Raw genomic sequence first — 12,823 nt, 5'->3', positions numbered from 1 at the left:
AACACAAATGAATGGAAGCGGACACAGACCATAGCCTAGCTTAAAACTCCAGGAGAGATGTTTTTGGCCAACAGCTAGGCTTGCCGGTCCATATTCCACTTCCATTCATTTGTGCTAAACTAGGCTAGCTTGCAGCCGGATAGCTTTCTAGTGAACGCACTGAGAGGAAATTGGTATCCATGTTCTTGTCCGATTCTGGAGAAGACGCCATGATGTTGGCGCGTTCCTTTGAAACCTCAACGTCAGTTAGTGTTGAACCAGCCTCCTTGGCTCTCACCTGAGTGCCATCCGCAGGGTGTATGTAGACCAGTGTGTGTTCCGCTGACTCCACTGAGGTGTACGAGTTCCCGTCAGCAGTATAGACCACCTGCTGTTGCCCCTGGTCCTGCTGATCCGTGCTGTACACGATCTGGGCCACCGTGCCGCCATCATCAAAATGCACCTGAAACGCGGTGCAGAATAATACACAATGCCAATGACCCACCAACGGTACCGATGACATCCATTATCCATACTTCCCTTTTTTTTTTTTAAGTAGGGTTGGCCGATAGTTTCATATGATCATTTATTGTACTCATATTGTGATATACAGTAGTTGTGAATAATGTCATAATGAGATTTTCAATATTTGAGGGAATGTTATTTGAAAATAAAAGATATCACACTTCACATGATCATGCAGTTCAATGTGATGAACAGCAACTGGATTATTCCCCATGTGAACAGATATTGCGATATATAAATATATATATATATATAGATACCTGAAAAGTTAAGAGGATTACTGTGATATGAATATATTTCATAATCGCCCAGCCCTAGGGCAAAGGATTGTGAATTGTAAATTTGTAATGCATACTCATGTACTGTATGAAAATAACAAGCATATTATCAAATGGCATATTATGAGTAGCCACTGAAGGAGAATCAATTCTTCAAACTGTTGTCAGAGAGGAGGACAGACCTGAGTGGCATTGCCTGGTTCATTGTTGGGAGCCTGACTCCATACAGGAGAGGGTTCTTGCTTGGTCTCCATGGCAGCACAGTGCCAGGCCTGTAGCCTCTTGTCACCTGATCACACCACAGCTGAGGAGGTCTATGATATACACACCAATGATAAGATGTGCGATTGTAATGATAATGATGCGTGTCAAATGGAAATGTCATGGCTGTATCATCATTGCAGTGAAATAGGATTGATTGGTTGTCTTTTATTTTTTTACTTGAATTGTAATGCAAGTTGCATTATGCAACAATCATCTATTGTGGGTATTTAGGTCACAAAAAAATAGTATACGAACAGGTCGAAAAGTACCTTGCGGAAAAAAATCTAATCTACGAATTCCAATCTGGCTTCAGAACATCCCACTCCACTGACACATGCCTTCTCTATTTGAACGACCACATCAAACAAGAGGTGGACGCGGGCAAATACTGCGGCATGGTCATGCTGGACCTACAAAAGGCCTTCGACACTGTCAATCACACCATTCTGATTGACAAGCTAAAAAGCAATTGGTTTTGATAGTCTATCAGTGAGCTGGATACAATCCTACCTGGAGGGGAGAGAACAGATGGTGGAGGTAAACGGTACCCTATCCCCCCCCCCCCCCCTCCCAGTGAGCTGTGGTGTTCCACAAGGAAGCATACTAGGACCGCTACTGTTCCTAATTGATGCAAATGACATGTCGTCAGCTTGTGACTGCAACTTGTTCCTGTTTGCGGACGACTCAGCCCTGCTGGTCTCTGACAAGAACAAGTTACAGGTTGAAAAAATCCTCAGTTCGGAACTAGGCAAAATCTGCATATGGCTCGCCGACAACAAACTATCATTACACATGGGCAAAACAGAGTCCATTCTCTTCGGTTCAAATAACAAACTCAGCAAGACCGATGGCTTCTCAGTTAAAGTGGGTGACAATATTGTCACAAGGAAAGATGAAATTACCTACCTGGGTTCCATCCTAGAGGCTAATCTTTCCTGTGACAAAATGGCATCCAATGTAATAAAAAAAGTCAACCAACGAACTCGATTCTTGTACCGGATCTCCTCTCTGGTAAACAAGAATACCCTGAAGACTCTGGCAGGAGCACTCATTCAAGGGTACTACGACTATGCCTGCACCTCATGGTACCAAAGCACCTCAAAAGGCACTAAAAACCAAATTACAAACATCTCAAAACAAACTAGTCAGACTACTGCTTGACCTGACTCCTAGAACCCACCTCACCCCTGCCCACTTTGACAACCTAGGATGGCTTAGAGTAGACGACAGAGTACAGCGACTTGCAATGGGCCTGGTCTACAAGATACACTACACGACCAAGGTACCCATGTACATGTCAAAATACTTCCCAAAGGTCAGTGAATACCACGATCACAAGACCAGAGGGAGCTCCACAAATCATGTTAAACCCAGATTCGGCTCAAACAAGGGACTAAACACGTTTCGCAATTATGCCACATCAATGTGGAACGCCCTACCCAAAGCTGTAAAGGAATGTGAATCACTACCCACTTTCAAAAACACTCTCAAAGAACACCTACGGGAGACTGCAATTCGAAACTGGCCCATGTAAATGTCCTAACCCAACCCAATGTACAGTAAATGACCAAGTATGGTTGTCAATATTCCAATGTACAGTTTTGCTTGTACAGTTGTACAGTGTCCCGTCCCCCCGTCCCCCACCCAACCACCTCCAATGTACAGTCCCCCCCCCCCACCCCCACCTACCCTCCAATGTACAGTTTCTACGTCAAATGTATATACTCTCTTTTCTGGACTATTTTTGTATCACAAACAGTACTGTATTTGCAAATCTGATACGTCATAAATGTATAGATATAGCAGTACTGTCTATCTGTATGTCATGTATGTCATATATGATGAATTGAAAATGGGGGACCCTGATGTAAACAAGACGAAAGTCTTTCTCTGGTCTGCATACCCTTAACAATTGTATGTATTGAGCTGTACTGTACAGTACCCATTCTGCAATCTGTTAATAAAGTTTTCAATCAATCAATCAATCATGATCTTATTGAGCAAGGCAGCCCCCCACCACCACCACCACCACCAACTACAGTATGATAACGAAAAAGCAGCCCGTTTGATTGGGCTATAGCCATACAGTGAGACCTGGCACTAGAATGTTCATAAAACGCCTCCTTTTTTTAAGGGCATATGAAAGGTTAATTAAAATACTCTAGTGTTGATTGATTGATTGATTGAAAAGTTTATTAACAGATTGCAGAATGGGTACAGTACAGTACAGCTCAATACATACAATTGTTAAGGGGATGCAGACCAGAGAAAGACTTTAGTCTTGTTTACATCAGGGTCCCCCATTTTCAATTCATCAGGACATAATATGACATACATCATACATGACATACAGATAGACAGTACAGTCTGTACAGTACAGTACAGTGATCAGGCCGACATGATGCACTAGTGCTGAGCTGTCTTGTCACGTCGCGCAAATCTGTGTTCGGTGGAACTGAAGGCAGCGACTGAATTTAGCTCTACGTGCCAGTCGTGGTTGACAAGCAAACCAAAATAAACCCGCATGTCACTTCCAACATAGAACGGTCAAACAAAACCACTCAATGGGGGTATATGAGGGAAAACGCGGTCAACGCTATGCCCACGAACGCGCTAGGAAATTTGTGTCAAAACGCAACAGTATGTCTACGCAACACTCACAATGTAACATTCTAAATCTACCAAGTAATTAATACATCTGGTTGATGTAATCGATTATACGTTTAACCCCCCTATTTTGACCCCGCAGGTTCTCGGTCCCAAAACCGGACCATACCACAAACATCAGCGCTGCAGAAACACGGGCATTTGTTGTATCGCGACACCCGCATTATCGCCATATAATCCCAATGTAAGGCCGACCTTGGAGATATAAACATTAGTACTCCGGCAGACGGTATGGATCACGGTCGACAATTTTAACAAAACTGTGTTTATAATGATAAAGCCCCGAATATTTTGGGTAGACCCACCCGTCCCCCATTCTATAGATGAGCTCAGCCTTCAGTGGACTGTGGGAACAAGGAAGACAAGGCTCCATTTTGGGTGGGACTAACAATAACAGCTACATTCGAAGAGAGGCCCGACGAAAACCTGTCTATTTCTATCGACACAAATACGCCAAACGGTCGCACACATTTAATTTATATTGACAGAGAGATGGTATAGAAATCGAACTATAGAGCGGATACAGAAGTAATATCCTGTTTTTGTTTCATTTTGTGAAATCGGCCGAGTTGTTCTTACCTCACAGAATGGTAGCTGCAGAGATGGCTGCATTGCATATATTAACATAATCTTCCTAGCAACCCTCGGGGACATGCCCCGCGATTGGTGAATTCTTTTTGGAGTGACGAAAATTAAAATGTATTTGATCTTTATCCCATTAATAAAATGAAAACGATATAAACACGTACGTTAAAATATCTCAAAAAGTATTTCGATAGTCGGTATATATACATTGAACCGATGTTGTTATTTTTAGAGATCGGTTTAGCCGTTTCACGTTTCTCTCTCAACCAATGAGAAAAATATTTACACAAATCAAATCACCCAATGGAAATGTGCCAGTGATTCGTGTAATATGTCAGATATCACCCAGGATGGAAATTTGTGTTATTAGTTTGTACATAAATGGTCTCACTGAAACACAAGTATATTCATTTCATTCATTCATGTGTGTATAGCATACAGCAGCTTATATGAATGAACACTTTATTTAACAGATTCCAGAATGGGTACAATACAGTACGGCCCAATACACACAATTGTTAAGAGTGTGCAGACCAGAGAAAGACGTTTGTCTTGTTTACATCAGGGTCCCCCATTTTCAATTCATAGTGACATTTTATGACATACACAACATACATGACATTTATGGCATAGGGACATACATGACATACAGGTACTGTTACATTTGTGACATATACGATATGGATATGCAAATATACAGTACTGTTACCCATAGATCCTAACAGAGATTATATACATATGATGGGGAGGAGACTGTACATTATTAGGGGGTGGGTGGGTGGGAGAAAAATATATACATACGGTGGGGAGAAAATATATGATACGTGGGGAGTATTTTATTTTTTGAATTGCAGCCTCCCGTATAGGTGCTCTAATCTGTAGACCGTTTTCGCCTAAAGGTACATGCCTAAGTAAATGGAAGATTGCTCCACTTCTGCAAGGTCAATTTGCATGTTCTTGGTATCTAGTGACCTGGGGGTATGTATTTCCAGTGTCAGAAATATTGTGTCTGTTACTAGACTGAGTAAATTGTAATGAAGAAAAGGAGAATATGAATTATGATTTATGATTTTTGCATCTTTGATCATGTTAAATCTGCGGGGCACGAGAAACTGCTCACTGAGCTCATTCACCACCTTATTAAGATCACGTGTAAAAAAAAAAATCTAAGCAAATGAACCGCGGGAAGATGATTAAACAGAAGGATTTGTAGATACAGTAATTAATGATAATCGATTTTAATTATAAATTCATATTTGACCTTGAACTTGACCTTGACCTTATTATGGCCAAATCATACATCTATGGATAGGGAAAATGCTCCTCTTTCCAATGGCAGGGTTGAATCTGGATTTAGTCATTTCCTTGCGGTTTTTACGATAATTAGTATTTTCCGATAAATTCGTATTTCCGATAAATTGTATAAAACATCGGTAAAATGAAAATATACACTTTGACTACTGTTTTTGATAGGGTTATGGTCTTTTCTCTTGGCTACACATGTTTTTTTTTAAACATTAAGAGCGGTTTTGAATGTGGGTAGGGATTCACATATTTTTACGGCTGTGGGTAATTGCGAAATGTGTTTAGTCCCTTGTTTGTGCCGAATCTGGGTTGCACATGATTTGTGGAACTCCCTCTGGTGTTGTGGGCGTGGTATTCACTGACCTTTGGGAGGTATTTCGACATGTACATGGGTACCTGTGTGGTGTAGTGTATCTTGTAGACCAGGCCCATTGCAAGTTGCTGAATGAATGAAAACTTTATTTAACAGATTGCAGAATGGGTACAATACAGTACGGCTCAATACACACAATTGTTAAGGGGATGCAGACCAGAGAAAGACGTTTGTCTTGTTTACATCAGGGTCCCCCATTTTCAATTCATAGTGACATTTATGACACATACACAACATACTGGCATAGGGACATACATGACATACAGGTATTTAGTACTGTTACATTTGTGACATATACGATATGCAAATATACAATACTGTTACCCATAGATCCTGACAGAGTATATACATATGATGGGGAGGGGACTGTACATTAGGAGGGGGTGGGTGGGTGGGAGAGAAATATACATGGTGGGGAGAGAATATATACATATACGGTGGGGAGGAGACTGTACATTAGGAGGGGGTGGGTGGGTGTACTCTGTCGTCTACTCTAAGGGTGCTTTCTCACTCACTCTTCGGGGTCGAATCAGCGGCGGGTCGAACCAGAAAAGGGTGTGTCTGTCTGAGTGAGAACACTCCCCGCCCCCCGCTGATTCGTCCCCGGGGGCGCTGAACCTGGACCGGTGAAATAGGTGGTTTCGGGTGCGGGCCAGTGGGAGCGGGGGGCGTGACACACACAACGTTGTTACTGTAATATGCTTTCATGCTTGCTTGAATTTTGGGCAGATAAAACCACACAGCAACAACTGGACAATACCCACAAAAACGATATTTATGGGCAATTTGAGAGTTCAGACCTCAACCAAAAACAAGCATTGTGGAGCCTCACAGCTCAGCCTCAGTGGATGAAAACATGAAGCCACATTACAAACGCACAGCACTTGCCAGGCTCCTGGCAATTTTGTTTGCCATGCTATGTCTATACATTGGTTTCTTGTTCGAATGCATTTATTTCTATTAGACCAGTGGTGCCCAACCAGTCAAGCCATGATCCTAGGTAGTCAAAGTGGGCAGGGGTGAGGTGGGTTCTAGGAGTAAGGTCAAGTAGTAGTCTGACCAGTTTGTTTTGTGATGTTTGTAATCTTGTTTTTAGCGCCTTTGAGGTGCAAGCATAGTCGTAGTACCCTTGAATGAGTGCTCCTGCCAGAGTCTTCAGGGTATTCTTGTTTACCAGAGAGGAGATCCGGTACAAGAATCTAGTTCGTTGGGGGGGCGGCTGTGTGGCGCAGCGGACATTGCGCTCGTCACCAACGCAAGAGACACCTGGTTCGACTCCGGCTGTCTGCGTTGCCTCCGGCTTGGGCCAGCCGTCATACTAACTCAATTGGCAGAGTTATAGCGGGTGGAAGTCGATCGGTGGTAATCTGGACGTTGTGGACAGCGACTCCTACAGGTCGGTTGGGGACGCCTGCACAGCAGAGACAGGAAATGGCGGGGGTAGTGTGAGCATCCCACACGTTACACCTCGCCAATGAGAGTCCGCGCTGGCAGGTGAAAAGATGCGACAGGCTGCCTCCTTGTGTATCGGAGGGGACACGTGATGCAAGGCTTCTATCCTCCCTACAACCGGCCAGTGGGGGGCATATGGGAGCAACGTTCAAGACAGGGGAGGGGAGAATTGGCACAGCTGAATTGGGATGGGAGAAAATAGAAAAAGAGGAGAAAAAGTTTATAAAAAAAAAGAATCTAGTTCGTTGGTTGACTTTTTTGATTACATTGTTATGGGACATATTTTACATAGCCTTGGTGATACAAGGCTATTTGACATTTTTATTTCGGAGATCGACACTCACAATAATAATTAAGTAGTAGTAGTAGTAGTAGTAGTAGTCTGACTAGCTTGTTTTGAGATGTTTGTAATTTGTTTTTTAGTGCCTTTGAGGTGCTTTGGTACCATGAGGTGCAAGCATAGTCGTAGTACCCTTGAATGAGTGCTCCTGCTAGAGTCTTCAGGGTATTCTTGTTTACCAGAGAGGAGATCCGGTACAAGAATCGCGTTCGTTGTTTGACTTTTTTTATTACATTGGATGCCATTTTGTCACAGGAAAGATTAGCCTCTAGGATGGAACCCAGGTAGGTAATTTCATCTTTCCTTGTGATAATATTGTCACCCACTGTAACCGAGAAGCCGTCGGTCTTGCTGAGTTTGTTATTTGAACCGAAGAGAATGGACTCTGTTTTGCCCATGTGTAATGATAGTTTGTTGTCGGCGAGCCATATGCAGATTTTGCCTAGTTCCGAGCTGAGGGCTTTTTCAACCTGTAACTTGTTCTTGTCAGAGACCAGCAGGGCTGAGTCGTCCGCAAACAGGAACAAGTTGCAGTCACAAGCTGACGACATGTCATTTGCATAAATTAGGAATAGTAGCGGTCCTAGTATGCTTCCTTGTGGAACACCACAGCTCACTGTGAGGGGGGGGGATAGTGTACCGTTTACTTCCACCATCTGTTCCCTCCCCTCCAGGTAGGATTGTATCCAGCTCACTGATAAACTATCAAAACCAATTGCTTTTAGCTTGTCAATCAGAATGGTGTGATTGACAGTCACGTGATAGTTTTAAGACCCGCCTGATTCTGGACGAATTTTAAGGTGTCTCAAGGTAGCAGGTTACACTTGATGGGAGCCGAGTTGAGCATGATTAAATTAGATCTGCGTTTTTACATTAAGAGAAAAAGCCATGACTGTGTACCTAATAGAGAACTACATCTTTCCAGGAAAGTGTTAATTGCATTTGAAGCTCAGTCGCCACCGAAGGCTGATTGATTGAAAACTTTATTAACAGATTGCAGAATGGGTACAATACAGTACAGCTCAATACTAACAACTGCTAAGAGGATGAAGACCAGAAAAATACTTTTGTCTTGTTTACATAAGGGTCCTCCTCCATTTTAATTCATCAAGACATTTATGACATACAAGACATACAAATATACAGTAGGCTACTGTGTAAGAAAAATAGATCATAAAAAAATATATATACATCCGAAGGGGAAGAAACTGTACATTGACATTTACCGGGCCCAGTTTCTATTGCAGCCACCCGTGCTCTTTGAGAGCGGTTTTGAAGTAGGGTAGGGATTCACATTTACGGCTGTGGGTAGGGCGTTCCACATTATTGTGGCATAATTGCGAAACGTGTTTAGTCCCTTGTTTGAGCCGAATCTGGGTTGAACGTGATTTGTGGAACTCCCTCTGGTGTTGTGGCCGTGGACTTCACTGACCTTTAGGAAGTATTTTGACATGCACATGGGTATCTTAGTCGTGTAGTGTATCTTGTAGACCATAGGCCCATTGCAAGTTGCTGTACTCTGTCGTCTACTCTAAGCCATTCTAGATTGTCAAAATGGGCAGGGGTAAGGTGGGTTTTAGGAGTAAGGCCAAGCAGTAGTCTGACCAATTTCTGCGGAGCTGAGAGGACAACGTTACGAAACCAAAATAGTACAACATACATAATATGATAATACACTATTGGAATTATACTGTAGTAGTTACCATGGAAATGATTAAGGATTATGATATAAAACACATTTTCTCAAATATTAAACATTTACCTTTATTGGTTGTAACAGTATAATAATTAAATCTATACCTCAGTCAAAGACTATGAACCTACACAATACAGTTTGGCTGTAATAGGCTACTTAGTTTACTTTTTGTTATGCAACATATATACAAAAGCATACAACAAAAAGATGCAAAGACAGCTAAACAAAAAAGATGGGAGGGATGCAAGGCCTTATCACAGGTAGAACCTCACTCCCCAGGTCAATACATAACCAAGATGCTTGAACATTGCCTGAACTGTATAAAATAGAACTGGTTGAGACCGTTTAAGAGCATTGTTTTACACTGCTCAATGTGACCTATTTCTAACCAATCAAATAATGAAGCCATCACATTGTATTGTCCTCAGTGTCAAGTTATTGTCATTCTTGTGGAGATCAGGTCATTGATGAGTAAAATTATGTCATTTTACTATGGAGGTTAATGGAAACATTTTAATTTATATATTGACATTTAAAAACGTGTCAAAAATACACCCTCTGTATTTTTGCATTTAAAGGAAAAATCCACACTAGGTTAATTCACTTATGTTATTTCTATAATACTGTAAGCTCAGCTTCAATTTGAGAACATAAACAAGTCTCGGACAACAAGATTAGTGTTATCATCGATTGAATGGTGGAACAACAGTTTCAAGTTTCAAGTTTCTTTAATAGTTGTCATACAGAAGTACAGAATACTTTTGTACAAAATGCTTCTTACTGTTGCGCTCCAGAGACTGTGCATGACAAGATAAGTATGAAATAAAAACATAGTAAAAATTAGAAGAAAAAAAAAAGAGGTCACAGTGTTCAGTTTAGACATATGTACAATGTTCGTAGACGTAGTTACCATACAATATACAATACTGTGCAGTGTACTAATATACAATACTATATAGTGCAAGGCATAAATGGACGAGGTGCAGTTTAGGTACAATTCACAGTAGGTGTACGAGTTGTAGTGCAAATCCTTTATCAATAAATATAAAGTGTAAGTGTGTTTGTGTGATCTAGAGTGTGGAGAGTGGGTGCTGCAGTGTGTTGTTTGTTTGAGTGAGTGTGTGTGTGCGTGTGGGTGTGTGTGCTGTGTGCATTTGATGGTTGTTGCATAGTGATTATTGTTCGTTTAGCGATTATTGTTCGTTTAGCAGCCTGATGGCCTGGGGATAGAAGCTCCTTCTGAGTCTTTCTGTGCTCGCCATAAGACTCCGGTATCGCTTGCCTGACGGCAGCAGTTCAAAGAGGCAGTTGTTCGGGTGGCTCGAGTCCTTAATAATTCTCTTAGCCTTCCCCTTGCACCGCTTGTTGTAAATGTTCTGGAGGGTGGGAAGCCCCCCTCTAATTGTGCGTTCGGCTGAACGTGTCACTCTTTGTAGTCTGCTACGGTCTTGTGCAGTGCTATTCCCAAACCAGGAGGTGATGTTGCCGGTCAGGATGCTCTCTATTGTACATGAGTAGAAGTTCCTAAGGATCTTCTGACTGACTTGGAACTTCCTTAGGCGCCTGAGGAAGTAGAGGCGTTGTCGTGCCTTCTTCACAACACTGTCAATGTGTGTGGTCCATGTCAAGTCCTCGGATATGTGGGCTCCGAGGTACTTGAAACTGTTCACTCTCTCAACTGGTGCCCCGTCGATGCTGAGGGGGCTGTAGTCCTTGACCCCCGACCTCCTGAAGTCCACAATCATCTCTTTTGTTTTGCTGACGTTCAGGGAGAGGCAGTTCTCCTGACACCACTGTGACAGGTTCTCTACCTCTTCCAGGTAGGCCCTTTCGTCGTTGGCAGAGATCAGGCCCACCACTACTGTGTCATCAGCAAATTTGATGATGGTGTTGTTGTTCCGCTGTGCTACGCAGTCATGTGTGTACAGGGAGTAGAGGAGGGGGCTCAGAACACAGCCCTGGGGGGCCCCTATGTTGAGCGTGATGGATGAGGAGGTGCAGTTGCCGGCTCTTACCACCTGGGGTCTGCCCGTCAGGAAGTCCAGGACCCACTGGCACAGGTCATAGTTCAAGCCCAGGTCCCTGAGCTTGGCTATGAGTTTGGAGGGGACTATGGTATTGAATGCTGAGCTGTAGTCGATGAACAGCATTCTCACATAGTTCCCCTTCCTCTTGTCCAGATGTGATGCTGCTGTGTGCAGCACATGGGCTATGGCGTCCTCCGTGGACCTGTTGGGGCGATATGCAAATTGCAGAGGGTCCAGGTTGATGGGGAGGGAGGAACAGATGTAGCCCTTCACTAGCTTCTCAAAGCACTTCATGGCTATGGAGGTGAGGGCTACAGGGCGGTAGTCGTTGAGGCAAGCGGGCGTAGATTTTTTGGGTACAGGGATGATGGTGGACTTCTTCAGACAGGTGGGGATGACGGCCTGTTCCAAGGACAGGTTGAAGATGTCAGTGAATACCGGGGCCAGTTGGTCGGCACAGACTTTTAGGACGCGGCCGGGGATGCCGTCCGGTCCTGCTGCCTTCCTGATATCCACTTTTTTAAAGATCCGTCTCACCTCATGCTCTGTTACCCTGAACACTGAGTCTCCATCAGCAGACCCCCCCCCCCCCCATTGCCGTGGTTTGTAGGCTGGTGTTGTTATTCACAGCCTCAAACCTCGCATAGAAGGAGTTGAGATCATTTGCTAAGGAGATGTCACTGTTCAGTTTGAGGGGGGTTCCTTTGTAGTCTGTCATTGTTCTGAGGCCCTGCCACATGCCTCTAGAGTCAGCCTGTTCAAACTGAAGTTCAACTTTATCCCTGTAACGCCTTTTTGCCTCTATTACTGCTCTCCTGACGTTGTATCTTGCCATCTTGTGTTCTTCCATGTTGCCTGTCACCAGCCCGGTGTTGTATGCTGATGTGCGCACTTTCAGAGCCTCACGGACGGATTTGTCTACCCAGGGCTTTTGGTTTGGGTAGATATTAATTTTGGTGGTGGGGATTATTACTTCTACCTGAGTACAGACATAGTCAATCACCGTTTCGGTGTATTCGTTAATATTGGCTGTGTTATCACGGAGTACACTCCATTCTGTGCTTCCCAGCACTGCTTGGAGTGACTCTACTGACGTCACGGTCCAACGCTTAACCTCTCGCGAGACCACCGGCGTTCGCTTGAGACACTGTTTGTACTTAGGCAAAAGAAAAATTGCGACGTGATCGCTTTTACCGAATGGACTAAGAGCCTGTGACTTGTACCCATTCTTAAATTGCGAGTAAACATGGTCTAATATGTTCTCGCCTCTGGTGGGACAGGTCACATGCTGATAGAAATTCGGCAGCACCTTTTTAAGACGCGCGCTGTTGA

General features: G+C 43.4%; 1 protein-coding gene across 2 annotated transcripts in view; it reads right to left on the bottom strand.

Moving 5' to 3' along the window:
* prdm10 (PR domain containing 10) overlaps window positions 1–1,092 on the bottom strand; it is a 58,579-nt gene extending 57,487 nt beyond the window's left edge. For both annotated transcript variants that reach the window (XM_084324489.1, XM_084324490.1), the window contains exons 1-2: window positions 965–1,092; window positions 278–442 (exon numbers count right to left, since the gene is read on the bottom strand). In XM_084324489.1, coding sequence (XP_084180615.1) covers window positions 278–442; window positions 965–1,036 — 237 coding nt within the window. In that variant the 5' untranslated portion in view covers window positions 1,037–1,092. The remainder of the gene's footprint in view (window positions 1–277; window positions 443–964) is intronic.
* Window positions 1,093–12,823: the final 11,731 nt, after the last annotated feature.

Source organism: Notolepis coatsorum (assembly GCF_963971535.1).
Source record: "Notolepis coatsorum genome assembly, chromosome: 1".
NCBI lineage: Eukaryota > Metazoa > Chordata > Actinopteri > Aulopiformes > Paralepididae > Notolepis > Notolepis coatsorum.
Note: the sequence above shows the minus strand (reverse complement) of the source record. Positions and strands in the feature narration are given on the sequence as shown.